Source organism: Ptychodera flava, chromosome 19, assembly GCF_041260155.1.
Source record: "Ptychodera flava strain L36383 chromosome 19, AS_Pfla_20210202, whole genome shotgun sequence".
NCBI lineage: Eukaryota > Metazoa > Hemichordata > Enteropneusta > Ptychoderidae > Ptychodera > Ptychodera flava.
This window is the reverse complement of record NC_091946.1, coordinates 2,056,750-2,073,122: the sequence shown is the minus strand read 5'-3', so window position 1 is coordinate 2,073,122 and position 16,373 is coordinate 2,056,750. Positions and strand designations below refer to the sequence as shown.

The 16,373-nt window shown below is 36.2% G+C and overlaps 1 protein-coding gene across 1 annotated transcript in view; it reads left to right on the top strand.

The window, feature by feature from the left end:
* Positions 1-2,893: 2,893 nt before the first annotated feature.
* The window catches only part of LOC139118359 (gamma-aminobutyric acid type B receptor subunit 2-like), a 38,578-nt gene continuing 25,098 nt past the window's right edge, over positions 2,894-16,373 (top strand). The window contains exons 1-6 of the mRNA XM_070681649.1: positions 2,894-3,222; positions 3,731-3,966; positions 13,964-14,101; positions 14,483-14,653; positions 15,221-15,322; positions 16,227-16,292. Coding sequence (XP_070537750.1) covers positions 3,742-3,966; positions 13,964-14,101; positions 14,483-14,653; positions 15,221-15,322; positions 16,227-16,292 — 702 coding nt within the window. The 5' untranslated portion in view covers positions 2,894-3,222; positions 3,731-3,741. The remainder of the gene's footprint in view (positions 3,223-3,730; positions 3,967-13,963; positions 14,102-14,482; positions 14,654-15,220; positions 15,323-16,226; positions 16,293-16,373) is intronic.

The window sequence follows — 16,373 nt, the reverse complement described above, 5'->3', positions numbered from 1 at the left end:
CTCAATGACCTCACAACCTTGAATTCAATTAGTCATGTTTGGAATGTTCTGGAAAGTTGATTAGTTGTGTAAGGGAGATAATTTTAGAACAGTAATTAGCATGTCAATAAAAGTTCTAGATTGTTCTTATATGCCTTTATAAAAGGGACGTGCTCAGCTTCCAGTCAGACTTTTGGGATCGTGTCTCTTGTGTGTTACTAAACTCCAGCAGTAGTCATTCTCAAGACTTTTCAAGACCTTCACTGTCAACGCTGGATTTATACTGTGGACTTTGTGCAGCTTCAAGCCTGCAAGCCAAAGGACTGTTCATTCATTCGACTGACTGTTACAACTCTGAGACTGGAGCTTTGCCGTCCCAGCTGAGATAAGTAGTCTGTACACTTTTAAAGCTTGTACTCTATCCCTGACTTAGCAATTAGTTTTATTTTCGTAATAAATTTTACTCTAAACGTTAACTGCTGAGTTCACCCTTTTGTTCGTTTTCTCTGCACGTAACAATATGCATATATATGTATATAGGCTTTGTCGACAAACTGAATATCGTGTGTTTTAGCATGCAGTAGGGAAACAGCAAGAAATTGCATTCGATACATTGCATAGAAATATTGAAAAATATCAACAGTTGCAGCTTCTACCGCTTAAGAGGCCTGCTAGGGGGTTTCATTTTACGAAAATCCAGTGGCATTCATACATTTAGACTATTTCGAGATAAAAGTCATGAAATGCGACAAAATGGTTCTAAATTTTGTTAAAATTTAGATATTGCTAACAGAATCATTGGATGGCATAAAAATGTTATTCATTTTTCATTGGATTACCTACCAAACCTTGGAATCGGAAAATGTAAAAAATATAAGGTGAACCAAATTGTTTTCAAATCCCCCTTATAGGCAGAGCAAAACTTTCAAGGCCCCCTCTACCATCCCCTAAATTTCGAAAAACCCCCGAATTCTCCAAGCCCCTTCACCAGTATTAAAATTATTTAAGATTTGTCCATTGCATGACGTAAAATATTATTCATTTTCATTGAATTACCTACCAAACTTCGGACTCGGAAAACGTAGAAAATAAAAGGGAACCAAAAAGTTTCCAGGTCCCCTCTTATAGGCAGAGCAAACTTTCAAGTCCCTCAGAACTATCCCAAAAAATTTCGAATCCTCCTTGTATTGCCCACCCCGTCATCAGTATTTTGAATGTTGCCTAATGTAATCAGAGAATCCTACTCCCCGTGTGCTCCACAAGTCTTGAAATTTTCCTGGAGGGCTTTGCTAGTTAACATAGGCTGCCAGTCGACTAATTTAAAAAAACCACTGGGTTGTTTTCATTCGTGAATAATATGCTATTCTTAGGCATTTTGAACAAAAACTGAAGGCCAGAGCACAGCGCTGCGCTTCCACCCTTCCACAACAATTTGCAAATTATTCCCTCCCTCACACAGCCCACTTCGTACTGGGTAAAGTCCCTGCAGCAATTTTCTTGTGGAAAAGGTCAACATCCTTAAACTTGACTCATAAATAGCATCCATGTACTTATACCCGTTGACGGTTTACCGACAAGCTACAAGAGTGCAGTAGCTGCTCGCTTTTTTTCAAGGTTACCCGCTGTGTGAAAGAAAATGTTTTCCCGCCCGCAGTGATAGAAAACAATAATGCATCTCCTGCAGCGCCAATAAACTGCTTGCACACACTTACCCCACCCAACCCAACAAAATTTTGCCTGTCAATGAGCACTGCTCTATGAATAGTGTGTCGGGATAGAAAGTAAATGGTCTGGAGTATTTTAACATATTCACACTTCTGTTTTGTACCACTTTCTCATCAGCACCACTAATTGTTTTGCTTTGTCGTTTCTCTTATGTGACCTTTATACGTAATAGTTGGCACAAAATAGGACTCGTGTACCGAGATAACGTGAGCAATATATTTATTTCGCAGAATTGTTGGGAGCCTGCAAGGAACTGCATGCTTGGCGGAGATAACATATATCAGCGTAATTGAATTACTTTATTGCATATATTTCTTAAATCACAGAATACTTTAGGTACGCCTTATATATTACAAAACTCGATACAAGAAGCCACACGAAATGTTGAGACTGGTGTCACCGTGCTATATTTCTCAAGAAATTGGCAAAATTGCTTGAGTTATTAAAATAAGAACCTATGATATCAGAAATAAATGTTGAGTCAGTAGTTTTTCCCTGTTCCTCTGATAAATGTACTAATCTGTATCTTCATTACTTGATCAGCAAGCCATTTGTGTCTTCCTACATCTGAAAGTCCTTTGTGAAGAGGTTTTTTCAAAATCTACACCGAAATGGCATGACACTTCTTCAGTCTTAATAACTTCCATACTTTTTGAACAAAGCTGATATTTGTCGTAAAGCAAAGAAAGCTGGATAAATCCTAGTGTATGATGTAACTGTTCAAGACGTATCTTAATAAGTAGAACGGGAACACTAACTTTTCGTCGTCACATATTTGACGTTCTCTCTCTCTCCCGTTCACAACATATACATGTGTGTAAAGAAAATGACATTATATTTTACTCATGCACAGTCACCCACCGCACGGTTCATCCCCTTTAAGTGCAATCACAATTTACTTTATAAAATGTGTATGTAGGCCAAGGATTTACTACTTTGTCCTTTCGCTTATGTTTATGCATTCACATGAATATTTTGGTTCGAAAGTCGCCCCACTGTCTCCGTAATGTTTCGTCTTCTATTCTATTTAATCTCCATTAGCGCTTATTTGCATCCTCTTTGTTGATTGTTCAAAATCCTATCAGTTTGTATCCGTGGAGAATCAGGCTATAAGTGAATACGCCGCTGATCTCGGGGACATGTTTGTGGCAGCACAGTAGTTTTGGTATTGTCATGAGATGTTGGCTGGGCTTTGATTTGAAATAAACACGAACATCAATCTACAGGTTTTGCGAAACAATTATCTGCCAACCCAATAGGCTTACGCAGCGACTGGTCTTATATGCAAATTTTTCGTGACGTATATCTGTCGTGATTGGGTCATAGCAGAATCTTCAATTTATCATCAACATCAAAGAGAGACAACAACGAAGTACAAGCACCATCGTCCATCGGCAATTTCCAGAAGCAATGTGCGTTCATTCGAAAACCGGAAAATCTAAGATGCAGTCCTTTCAACTGTAGTTATTGTCAAAGTTACCCAATCGCAAATACTTCACAGAGCATTTGTTTCATCGTGTAAGTACATTATTTTTTCTTGTTGGTCAACAGCTATGTGCATATTATACTACGTCAACATATGTACCTTGATTTTCTATCTTTCTTGTTTGCTATTCACATCAAAGAAACGAGGTATAGGACGATTTCAATTTTGTAAGATTTCTTTTCATGTATTAAGCGATGCATCTGATATGGATCAGGGATTCGAAAAACGTATAGAGAAAGACGTCAACAAAATATACCCTCGCTTCAAGACAGACGAGACAAAGAAAACAGTGAGAATCTTCACAAACTTCAACCTCAGCTTACAAAATAAAGCGGTGATCTTTGGCTATTTTAAAATTCACAATTAGTATTATTATGAGTAATTTGGGGAGTTTTCAAGACGTCTGTAAATATGAACCAAAACGACACTTTGTCCTTTATTATGATGGTAGCCTCTGTCTTTCATCCTCATCAGGCTTATACTTCTTAGTATGATTCGTTCCCAAAAAGTATTTTTTGACGTTTATGATTATTTTTAAAGTGCTACGTGTCATGGCGAAGCTTTATACTGTCATGGTAGCTGTGGTGCTAACAAGTCTCTTTACGGTTGTCAAGACGGAGAATATGACACTTTACATCAGTGGCATGATGGCTTTAAAGGGGTTGCCATGGGGATGGGGCATTCGACCAGCTATAGAACTTGCACTTCACCATGTAAACGGAAGAGCTGATGTTCTACCTGGCTACACACTTAAGTGGATTGTCAACGATACATGGGTTAGTAAATTTGTCAATTTAGTTTTCTAAATTTGCTAAACTGACACGTGGTGACCTTGTCTTGTGATACGCTGAATTGATTGTTATTACCGTTTAAAATCGCTTCTTTTTTCGTTCTGTCGACAATAAACATGTATGTCTTTGCCAGATTGACATTGACTTTGCATCGAGTATAATCTTCTTCTCCGAACTTGAAAGTTGTTCCTGTATTTATTCTATTCATTGCGTTGAAAATGATTTATATTTATTTATTTATTTATTTATTTATTTATTTAAAACCTCAGAGAACAAAAGTTAGACTATTCTGTTAGATTGCTTTCTCGATATTCCGAAGTCTCTGCTTTCTGTATCGATTCCTGTTAAAACGATTATCATCACTATACAAATCTTTTATCACCACATGGTACAATCGCTTCCATTATTACATATCCATTTATTCATTGAAAATCATCGTTATCGTCGGATACATATTCGCTATCTGCGATTTTGTCTTGTAATATTTTTATTGATTCACTAAATCATATATTTCATTTCTGATCGCTGTGCTAACATCAAAATAGTGAACTTTAAACCCCAGTTTACAATATTAGTTTTAGACACTTTACCAGACGACTTCTTGTAAAATTTTCAAAAGCAAGTTGCCTCAGTCCAATCGTTTATTGATCCGATTTCTACGAGTTTGTCGGAAACGCGTGTGAATACATACATACATACATACATACATACATACATACATACATACATACATACATACATACATACATACATACATACATACATACATACATACATACATACATACATACATACATACATACATACAGACAGACAGACAGACAGACAGACAGACAGACAGACAGACAGACAGACAGACAGACAGACAGACAGACAGACAGACAGACATACAAACATACATGCATACATACATACATACATACAGACAGACAGACAGACAGACAGACATACATACACAGACAGACAGACAGACAGACAGACAGACAGACAGACAGACAGACAGACAGACAGACATACACAGACAGACAGACAGACAGACAGACAGACAGACAGACAGACAGACAGACAGACAGACATACATACATACATACATACATACAGACAGACAGACAGGCAGACAGACAAACAGACATACAAACATACATACATACATACATACATACATACATACATACATACATACATACATACATACATACATACATACAGACAGACAGACAGACAGACAGACAGACAGACAGACATACACAGACAGACATACACAGACAGACAGACAGACAGACAGACAGACAGACATACATACATACATACATACATACATACATACATACATACATACATACATACATACATACATACATACATACATACATACATTTGTTGGCTTTGATTTGTTATTCGAGACGTTTTACTCTCTGTTGACGACAGTTCTCTCGGTTACATCAAATCATTTTTCAACATTTCACATGACTTTGAATTAGTTCCTCAGGCAAACAGAAATTAGACACAGAACACCCCATTCTCAAGATAGAGACAGTAACAGCAATCCAACATTATTGATTACGTTCATTCTTGACAATCTTTGATCCGATTTCGATGTCTTGCGATCGACAGATGTTCAATTTTTGTAGTATTCCCTTATTTGGATCGATAGCAACTGTATATTCAAGGTACTCCTTGCGCAGAATTTAACTTGTATTGATATGTGATTAAACTTGTTATTTTTCAATATAAAAACGTCTTTCTACAACTTTAAAATACATAACAGTTTTCAAAGGTCGAGAAAATGTTTGTTGAGAGCTTGAGTGACTGTCGTATGGTGAATTTTTCCTGAGAATGTTACATGATATTCACAGTTTGAGTCATGAATCGCATTGAACTCGTGAGAATTGGATTTTATAATGTTTGTTGATGTAAATGAAAGTGGAACTACATAATACAATAGAACTACATAATAAAAAAGTCATCTGTAAGCCTTCAGCTTTATTTTATGCAAATCCACGATACTGTTTTGAGTAGGTTAACGCACACTTCCAATATTATATGCCAACCAAAATATTATGACAAAATAACAATGCTTTGACATTTATGGAGACTTCCATCAGCTCCCATAGATGTGCGTGATCTTTTAGGCTTTTTTCTGCAATGAAACCAGCGATGTAACATAAATTCAAATGGTAAAGTTCAGGCAAATCATACCACACTGGATGCGTAACGTTTACTTGAAATGATTACAGGCTGGAAACTAGCTGTATCTCTTTATGTTATTTTCCTTGTTTTGGTGACAAAGCGTATAACATCGAACACATATTCATTGGCTTTGTGAAAAGTTGAACACTGGGTCTAGGCCTTTTGACATGGTTAAAGGGAGTAGAAAAATTAAATGTTTTCAGAACAGAACATAGATAGTAGAAAATGAGAGAGAGAGAGAGAGAGAGAGAGAGAGAGAGAGAGAGAGAGAGAGAGAGAGAGAGAGAAACTTGTTTGTCAAATATTAGCTTCATTTTTCATTCGGCGGATTCCATCGTTTGGGATTTAACATGTTTCGATAGATTTATAGTTTGAAGATTTTTCAGAAAGAGTCCGATTACCGATATCTGAATCATTTCAACGAAAGGAAAGCACGTTTTGCGTGTCTAATGAATCAGATGGAAAATATTTTTGGTTGTTGAAATGTATAGACTGGTACAGGTAGGTGGGGGAAGTCTCTTAAATACAAACCGTTGGACTGTACTTACACTCTTTGGCCATTATATTCAGTTATTCCCTCGTATAGCACACTTTATCTTTTACATGTGCTAATTTTAGTTTGAAGTACATGCAAAACATGAATATTAATAAACGAGTATTGAGTCTAAATTCACTGAGTTGTTGGTAGCTCTCCCGCAGTAGGAAAGGGTGTTCTTGGCGGTCACGTTGAACGCAGAGGATGTATATTCCTTTGACTATCCAATGTGCCAAAAATTGTGTAATATTGCTTTCCCAGAAGGGTCGTCGCCGTATGTTCATTGCCTGTATCGCTCTAGAAGAATGATTGCAATAGTTGTAAGGACAATGACACGGTATATGAAAAGTATCTTTGTTTTTCGATTGGGACAGGTTGAATAAAATATATAGATGAATTGACATTGCTGTTGAGTTCTCCAGTTCAGTTGTGAGTCTGGTAGGAAGATAATGAAGCTTTAAATTATATATTCTGTCCAAGGTAATTGAAGACAATCAGACCTTTGGAAGGGTTTTCAAACACGGCAGTGATCCTTAAATCTGTTGACAAAGAACGCTTACTTTTATTTTAAGAGTTCGTCACTTTATAGTCACGCAGATATTTTCTATTACAACAGCTACAATTTTACTTTTGAAATTTGCAGCGCAGATTGTTTTCCAATTACTGATTTCTGAGCCAGGGATCACATCGAAGTGAATGCATCGCTATGATCAGACATTAGGCTGGGTTCACAAATAATGATTGGTGTGGGGCGGGGCTGGAGGAATAGACGATGTTCCGCTGATTGCGAGATCTCGCGAGACTTTAATACATGCCCGTAGAAACAGGTTTCCAGCTTAGTAATACAAGTCAAACTTTGTATGGAACTAGAAAAAGTGCAGAACTGAGCAAAGATTGCAACTTCATATATTTTATGCAGTGTTTAACGTAATTAGCGACTTGTCCTGTTTTACGCAGTTTGTCCTGTGTTGCGAGAACACGTCCACTGCGAACCACACATTCTCGCGATATCTCGGAATGTCTCGCGCGGTTCGGAACATGGTCTATTGCGATTGAAATCTTTTTTTTTCAGCCACCCCTAAATCAATACCCTAAAAGAATTTCAAATCTCCCATGATCAAAATTTTTCAAGTCTCCCCACCAACTATATTACAAGCCGTTTATCAGTAAAGGATGTGCGCGCAGAAAAAAATATTCCATATAAATGTTTCCATCTTTGAAATTTTGGGTGTAATAATGGCAAATTTGGTTAAAAAATAAATAATTCGATTTAGTCACATATTTTTGCATAAAAGTTTAGCTTTGTATATTTTTATGATAAGAATGTTAAAATTTAGAAAATCAAGCATGGTGACCCTATCTTTTTTCTTTAATATTTGATTATTCTCATATGCCAGAATTCGAAAATCCCCGGTAACTTTTGAAGTGTCCTTGTCTTTTTTGTGTTGCTCTCTGGCCTGATCTTGTGTACAATTATGTTTCACTGTCATGAGCGTCATTTGACCAAAACTCTTCTTAAACTACCATGTACATCAGAGTCATGCATTTGTATCACTGACAACTGACTGTCAGTCTAGACTCTAATTAAATTATCATCTAATACATATTTGTATATACAAGCTTTGTCGACAAACTGAATATTGTGTGTTTGAGGATGCTGTAGGGAAACAGCAAGAAATTGAAGTTGATATATTGCAAAGAAATATTGCAAAAATCATCAACAGTTGCAGCTTCTGCCCTGTTACTGGGCTCGTTTGTTTTTTTTACGACAAACCATACATGTTTAGATTTTTTCAAGATAAAAGTCATGAAATGTGACAAAATAGTTCTGGATTTTGTTAAACTATTGCAAACATTACAAAAATTGGATGACAACAAAATTGGAACTAATTTGGGATAATTGGATGGTGAAGTAATGCCGATTGAATCTACAAGTGTTATCTCATCTGTCTCATCTGCTTTTCTTTTTACATTACACACTTGTTTTTATGAGTAACTTGCAAAATTGCATTCAACATTCAGCTATACGGCACCTAACACTTTTGAGAAATTTGAAAAATATGAAAATCCAATTATCCAGAATTAATTCCAATCGTGTTTGACATAAAATTGGTATTCAAATTTCATTGAACTACCTACAAAAACTTGGAAATGGAAAATGTAAAACGTAAAGGGGAATCAAAAAATTTTCAAGTCCCCCCTTACAGGCAGAGCAAAATTTTCAAGTCCCCCTCTACTACAACAATTTTCGAATCCCCTGAATTCCTCCAGGCCCCCAACCATTTTTTGTGAATCTGAAAGCAAACTGTTAGTTTTATAATGTATTTTAATATTTACAACATACTGCTTACATTGGCGTCAACTTTGACTATGTGTCTCATCATATTATCGTCCTGCCCTTGAGTAGATATCAACATCTACGTTATAATTGCCAATCCCTTCAAAGAAATCAAAGCTTGTGTATTAGAGTCCTTTCTTCGAAAACAAGCTTATATTCATGTAAATTCAAGTGGCTTGTCTGAAGCGAAAATTATTTTCTACTGGTATTGAATTCATAAGTTATGCATTCGGCCGATAAGCGGTGGAAGGCACAGTCTAAGACTGTCACATTTGCTCAGCATAAGTAGTTTAATTCGTTTCGATAAACAAGGGACCTAGCGGCCGATATAGCTCCGCTGTGTTTATGTAGAGAATAACTATTTTTGACACATGTTGATGAAGAAGGTGGAAATCTTTGATAGCTCAATGCAGTGGCCACAAAAAAGTGGCTAAAAAAGCTGCAAAAATACACAATTGAAGATTTCATCATACTTTGAATATATCACATCGGATCATCCCTAAGAACATGTCAACCAAAGCTATCTGATGAATAGTTTTTTGAGAATATTAAAATTTTCTGACCAAAAATGGCAACAATTGCCCAAAAAATAAAAATTGCAGATTTCATCATAATTTCAAAAAGACCAAATTTAGTTCATCTTTAGAAACCTGTATACCAAATTTCAAAGCTGTTAGACCAGTACTTTTTGAGAAACACATTTTTTGACCAAAAATGGAAAAAATTGCCCCAAAAATTCAAAATTGCAGATTTCATCATAATTTCAATAAATATCATTTAGTTCATCTATAGAAACCTGTTTACCACATTTCCAAGCTATGAGTAATTTTGGAAATACACATTTTTTGACCAAAAATGGCAAAAATTGCCCCAAAAATACAAAATTCCAGATTTCATAAGAAATTCAATACATATTACTTAGCTCATCTGTAGAAACCTGCATACCAAATTTCAAAGCTATCAGACCAGTACTTTTTGAGAAACACATTTTTTGATAAAAAATGGCAAAAATTGCCCCAAAATTAAAAAAATTGCAGATTTCATCATAATTTCAACAAATATAATTAAAGTGATCTGTAGGAACCTGTATACCAAATTGCAAAGCTATCAGATGAGTAGTTGTGAAAATACACATTTTTTGAACAAAAATGGAAAAAATTGCCCCAAAAATACAAAATTGCAGATTTCATCATAATTTCAGGAAATATTATTTAGCTCATCTGTAGAAACCTGTATACTAAATTTCAAAGCTATCAGATGATTAGTTTTGGAAATACACACTTTTTGACCAAAAATGGCAAAAATTGCCCCAAAAATACAAAATTACAGATTTCATCAGAAATTCAATATATATTACTAAGTTGATCTATAGAAACTGTATACCAAATTTCAAAACTATCTGACCAGTTCTTTTTGAGAAATACATTTTTTGACCAAAAATGTCCAAAATTGCCTTTAAAATGCAAATTTGCATATTTCTGCACAATTTGAACAAATCTGAAAAAGATCATCATAAGGGACATATGTACCAAATATCAAAGCTATCTGACTGGTAGTTTTGAAGAAGAAGATTTTTAAAGATTTTTTTACAAAAAATGACAAAAATTGCCTTTAAAATACAAATATGCAAATTTCACCACGATTTGAACAAATCTGACTGAAGTCACCCTAAGTAAACTGCATATCACATTTCAAAGCAATCGGACAAGCGGTTTCAGAGAAGGAGATTTTTTTACCAAAACACCCAAAAATGCCCCAAAAATACAAATATTCAAATTTCACCACGATTTGATAAACTTAAGTGAGGTCACCCCAAGTGAACTGCATATAAAATTTCAAAGCAAATGGACTTGCGGTTTCAGAGGAGAAGGCAATTGTTGACGGACAACGGACGACGGCGACGACGGACGACGACGGAAAATCAACCTCTTTGATAAGTTCCGCGTCGCTGACAGCGGAGCTAAATATACTTCACCGCCCGTATAGGAAAGTCTATAAACGTGCTTAAGTCAGAGAGAGAGAGAGAGAGAGAGAGAGAGAGAGAGAGAGAGAGAGAGAGAGAGAGAGAGAGAGAGAGAATTAGTAGTCATGATAACTTGAATAATGCTCACATATACCAACACTGCATCGTCAAGTTGAAGACGAAAGAATCGAAGAAATTTAGTGACAATCGTGTATAAAAAAACAAAAGAATTATTGAATGATTTTTCCTTTCGGACTTTCTTGGGCCATTCACTTTTTGATTCCTCAACTCACATCTTTTCAGGTGGTAATAAATATAATTCATAGTATACTCGTTTGAAGTTGCACAATCCGTGAGTCTCCGCTGTGATTTCCATCTGGTGTCTGTGTATGTCCTACGTTGTTTTCTTGTGGTATTTAATAGAAGTGAATAATAAGGCAAGATCCATAGTCTGTGTTGCTCCATTGGGCATTGTTACATGTGACTGAAACGACTTGGCGGAGAATAACACGGAGCAGATGCTAGAAAATTTTATAAACTACATTTTGCTTCTTTACTTGAAATTGAGGTTATGTACTTAATATATACTTTTAAAATGTGATTTTTATGAGTGACGGGTTAAGCCAGAGGTTAAGATTACCATTGGCTCGGGTATCAACATTGTTTGTGATTTGAAATTCAGTTAAAACCTCCCCTAAAATTAATGAGAAGGGCCGTTAGGAATTGCCAATGGACTGAACTGCGATAGGCGTCAACTAATTTCCTGAGAACTAATCTAAAGTAATTAAACTAATTTCCTGAGAAATCAGAAGTATTAACATAATTTTGTTAATAATGCCAAGTTATTCCCAAAGTAATAGGATTTACGTCAAAGAAACAGGGGAGGTAATATCCGAGACGTGTGGCGTCCAGATGGCAGCATTTTGTCACTAAAATTTCAAGTATATCTCTAACAGTGAAGTTTTACCGGCAAAGTCGATATACTGTTTTCAGCCTTACCGTTCATCTAGTCACACGATTACTTACAATCACTGATGTCAAATATCACCTGGTTTTATCCAGGGCATCTTGTAGGGATGATTTCGGCGCAAACTTTGGCGATGGAAGTATCCATGATAACCAATCATATCCATGATAACCAATCATATCATATCTTATACAGTTTGCGACAGAGATAGTAGTGGCCTTGTTTACGGAAATCATTATATTTTATCATTGTTTCTTCGGAGATGAGATAGCATGAAAAGGCGAGAAAATTACTATGAATCGATATTATGTGCGAAAAAGTTGAACCTTTGTCGACGTGAGTAATTAAATATTGTAATGATTACTTGCCATATCGGCACAAAATGACTTCACGGAACGAATTCTTCTATTTACAGGACCATGCTTGCCACATTTAGGTTTTGTTTAAATGTGTGCTATGCGCCAATAATCATAGGTAGAGTGGGTTTACGTAGTTTTCATATTTATTGTAAATTCACCGGTGCAAATTATTTCTTGAAAAGTACAGCCGGCAGAGTACAGCCTATGAATACCAGTTCAGAATATATTTTTGAGAATTAAAGATTTTAATATATTTAAAATTCCATTGTTGCATGTACAAGTTGCATTTTGTCGTAAGGACACTATATATCGACGAAATGCTAGAGTACCATAGAGAAGAGAGAAAATGTTGTCATCAGTGAATACGATATCGACGCATAAGCCTTGGCTACATCATGGATATTGTTAAACGCATGCGCGTACGCTACCATCGCTGACAACTGTGCAAAGCTGTACTGATCAGACTTGGCAAAAAGGAACTCTCACTGCACAGTGCCGAAAGATTATCAGCAAAAGAAATAATACCTTAATACCGTATTGAATACATCACACTCAACGATACATCTACTCTTTACAAAAATTGCATGTGCCATAAACGAGTATCATTGGATAGGTCATCTCTCCAGGGAAGATACTTGCTTGGATCAGTCAGGTCGGCTTTTCCTGGAAAATACGTCTACAGGGTAGAGTCAATCTTTTGAGAAGAATGAATAATTTATAATCATCATCCCCCCAAAAAAAACGATTCTATCAATGTTATCAATCTGAGGGAGTGATTGTGGCGTCAGCTTGGCAGAACAACTCACCTCTCGCAGTTTATGATGAAAAGTAGCCTACGAAATATATGAAATGTCAGCTGTATATGTCTATTTATGTCAATTTAAGTTTGGTATTTTGTGTTGTTGTTTTACTTCTATCCGTTCAAAGCAAATACAATGCACGTTATAGTGATGTACACACAGCAAAAGCAAATACTCGTGTTAACCTTTCGGTACAGTATTTAGCACGTTGCATTAATTAGTTTGACATTTGAATTTCGTTTACTCTAAGCTGATTTGTCTTCGAACATCAATTCAGTTTTGGAAGAAAGAAAAATGTATAAAGTATGTCATTATTGTTTTCTGTTTGCAGTTTGCTTTAATGATGTTTCATATTGCTAAACAATTATTAAAGTATAGGTATTTGCTTTCGGTTTGTCGCAATAGCTTCCAAACACAATAAACTGATGAGCAGATTAAACGAAAGAAAACAAAACAACGAAGGCTCCCCTGAAACCATCGATTAGTAAGACAATAATATGTGAGTTATAGGTTGATTGATGGAAATATAAATACATATGAGTTGCTTCGCCTAATGTGTCAAAGATTTCAATTCCGTTTGTGATATCGCGATAGTGTTGATTTGTGGTGCGAAATATCTAAACGTGCTCTTTCAATCACAAACAATATGGAATGTATGTATGTATGTATGTATGTATGTATGTATGTATGTATGTATGTATGTATGTATGTATGTATGTATGTGTGTATGTGTGTGTGTATGTATGTGTTTATATATGTATGTGTGTGTGTTTACGTACGTACGTATGTAGTGGATAACTCGCACTCTTACCAGATAAGTATTTTTACAGGCGGATCCAGGGCACGGAACAAAGGTCTTTGTAGAGCATATATCACATCCTCCGACCAAGCTGATGATTTTAGGACCGGCATATTCATCAGTTACAAAGTCTGTGGCTCAGACTGCTCCACATTACAATCTGGTTGAGGTCAGTATTGAAAGGAAAACGCATAAGAGTATTAAAAGACATCGTTTAATCTGCCGTCTCTGAAAATGAGCCTTCGTCTTAAGTTCCATGTACGCTTAATGATGAGCAGTCATTTGAACGGAAGTAGTGAGACCTCAACACCAACGGCCATATATGCCGTTGCCTTGTGACATCAAACAGGCGGCAGTCACTGCAGACCATCGGTAGTACAAACGAAAAGTTAATCTGAGGGAAATTTAATACACCGACAGACGGACAATCAGTTGGTCAGTCGCAAGGTTAGACAACAATAATTCGGACTGATGGAGATATTGTAAACAAGCACATGTGCAAGATGTTATCGTTATTTTAATCCGACATGGAACTCTTTTTCCCTTACAGGTATCGCCATCTGCAACATCACCAGAATTCTCTGACAGATCCAAATTTCCATTGTTGTTTCGTACAATCCAGTCAGATCTATCCCACAATCCTCCAAGGGTGGCTTTGCTCAAATATTTCGGTTGGAAGAGAGTTGCGACACTCCATCAAAATCAGGCATTGTGGTCAACTGTAAGTTATCCCGGATGAACTGCCGAACAGAGCCCTTTTTATCCAATTGTCAACATTTTTTTTTGTCCATACCTCGGACATAAATTACAGATACATGTAACATGTTAAATCTTATTGTCTTACAAGATTACAAGATCAGATCTATCTCCAATTCTGCATTTTGTATACATTTCGACGGAACAATTTTTTCAACAGTTAATATGTGCACCGGCTAGCTCGATGAAGAGAAAAGGGCGATGCATTTTCTCAAACAAAGCAGCCAACAGAGAGTCCAGTAACGATTTCATTATCATTGATTGTTTATCATTTAACTTTGAATAACATTTGACTGCCCTATGGGTCTTTTGACATTTACAAAATTAAAGCTAAGAATAGTTTACGGTTTTATCTAATCAGGATTTAAACTTTTTAAACGTTATTTTTGAGGGATACAACCTTTATGGGGGCTTGTCGGGCAGCAACTTCATTAATGAATGTTGGAAATTCGTCAGTGTAGGACAAGGGGGCAGGGTACCTTTTTAAAGTTGCAATAGGTTTAGGTCGTTGAATAAACTGATTTTATTTCAGACAACTGGCAAACTACACGACGGCTTGTCGGCCGATAACATTACAATGATCTCCTTCGCTGCATTCGACAACGATCCACAGCATCAAATACAGCAGTTGAAGGTATGGCAATATGCAACGGTCTCGGAAAGATTATGATTTGATATTTAATCAATAAGTCAAAGCTATTCATATGATCAGTAGAAAATAAACTTAATTATGAATATGGTAACAGGTCATGATTTATTCTCATTCCAGGACTTACATTGTACATTGAGAGAGACATTATCGGTAGGAAATACAGTGGATAACTTTTAGTATCTTGGTCAAAAAGGCAGTGTATGGTACCATGATCGGTAGGGAATGCAGTGGATAGCTTTTGGCGTCCCAGTCAAAAAGGCAGTGTATGGTACCATGTACACAGTATTATTGGTTTATTTGATGAAATGTAGATCAAAGGATTTGGTAAACGTGCTTAGGTAGAGTGTCCCTCGGGGACAAATATTAGGACTTACTTGTTTACAATGCTTTTCTGGTCTACCATTTGCATAGGCTGATTGTTAAAGCTCTTTGGTGTATGGAATTTCTCTCTGTCTTATTTTTGTGAAAATCGATGATTTTATTTCTACATTGAGTTAACACAGGGATGGCAGCCATTTTGATTTTCAAATGTCAATAAATATCGGGTATTTCTTTAATGTAGTATCAAATTAAAGAGAGTGGTAAAGGTTTACTTGAGGTAAGTTTGAACAAAGTTGAGGTCTTTCAGTTTCGAGTAGCGTGCTACCTTAATGTCAGCACTAAATTCACCGATGCTTCAACTTTTAACCGACAACTCAGTATAACAAGTTTGTTTACAAACTATTCCGGATCCTAAAAAATTCCAGATATATCCGATCCCTAATCCTTTCTTTGTCAGACATTGAAGCTAACATTGTCTGTCTATGGTCATTAGACATTGAAGCTAACATTGTCTGTCTATGGTCATTAGACATTGAAGCTAACATTGTCTGTCTATGGTCATTAGGAAAAGGATGCGCGCATAATTCTTGGCCTTTTTTGGAGCCCACCAGCACGAGTTATATTCTGCGAGGTAAGTAGTTGTTGATTCAACTTCTAAATTTCTGTCGGTAGGTAGATCCTGTTAAATTTCAGTGCCATACGTTGCACGAAT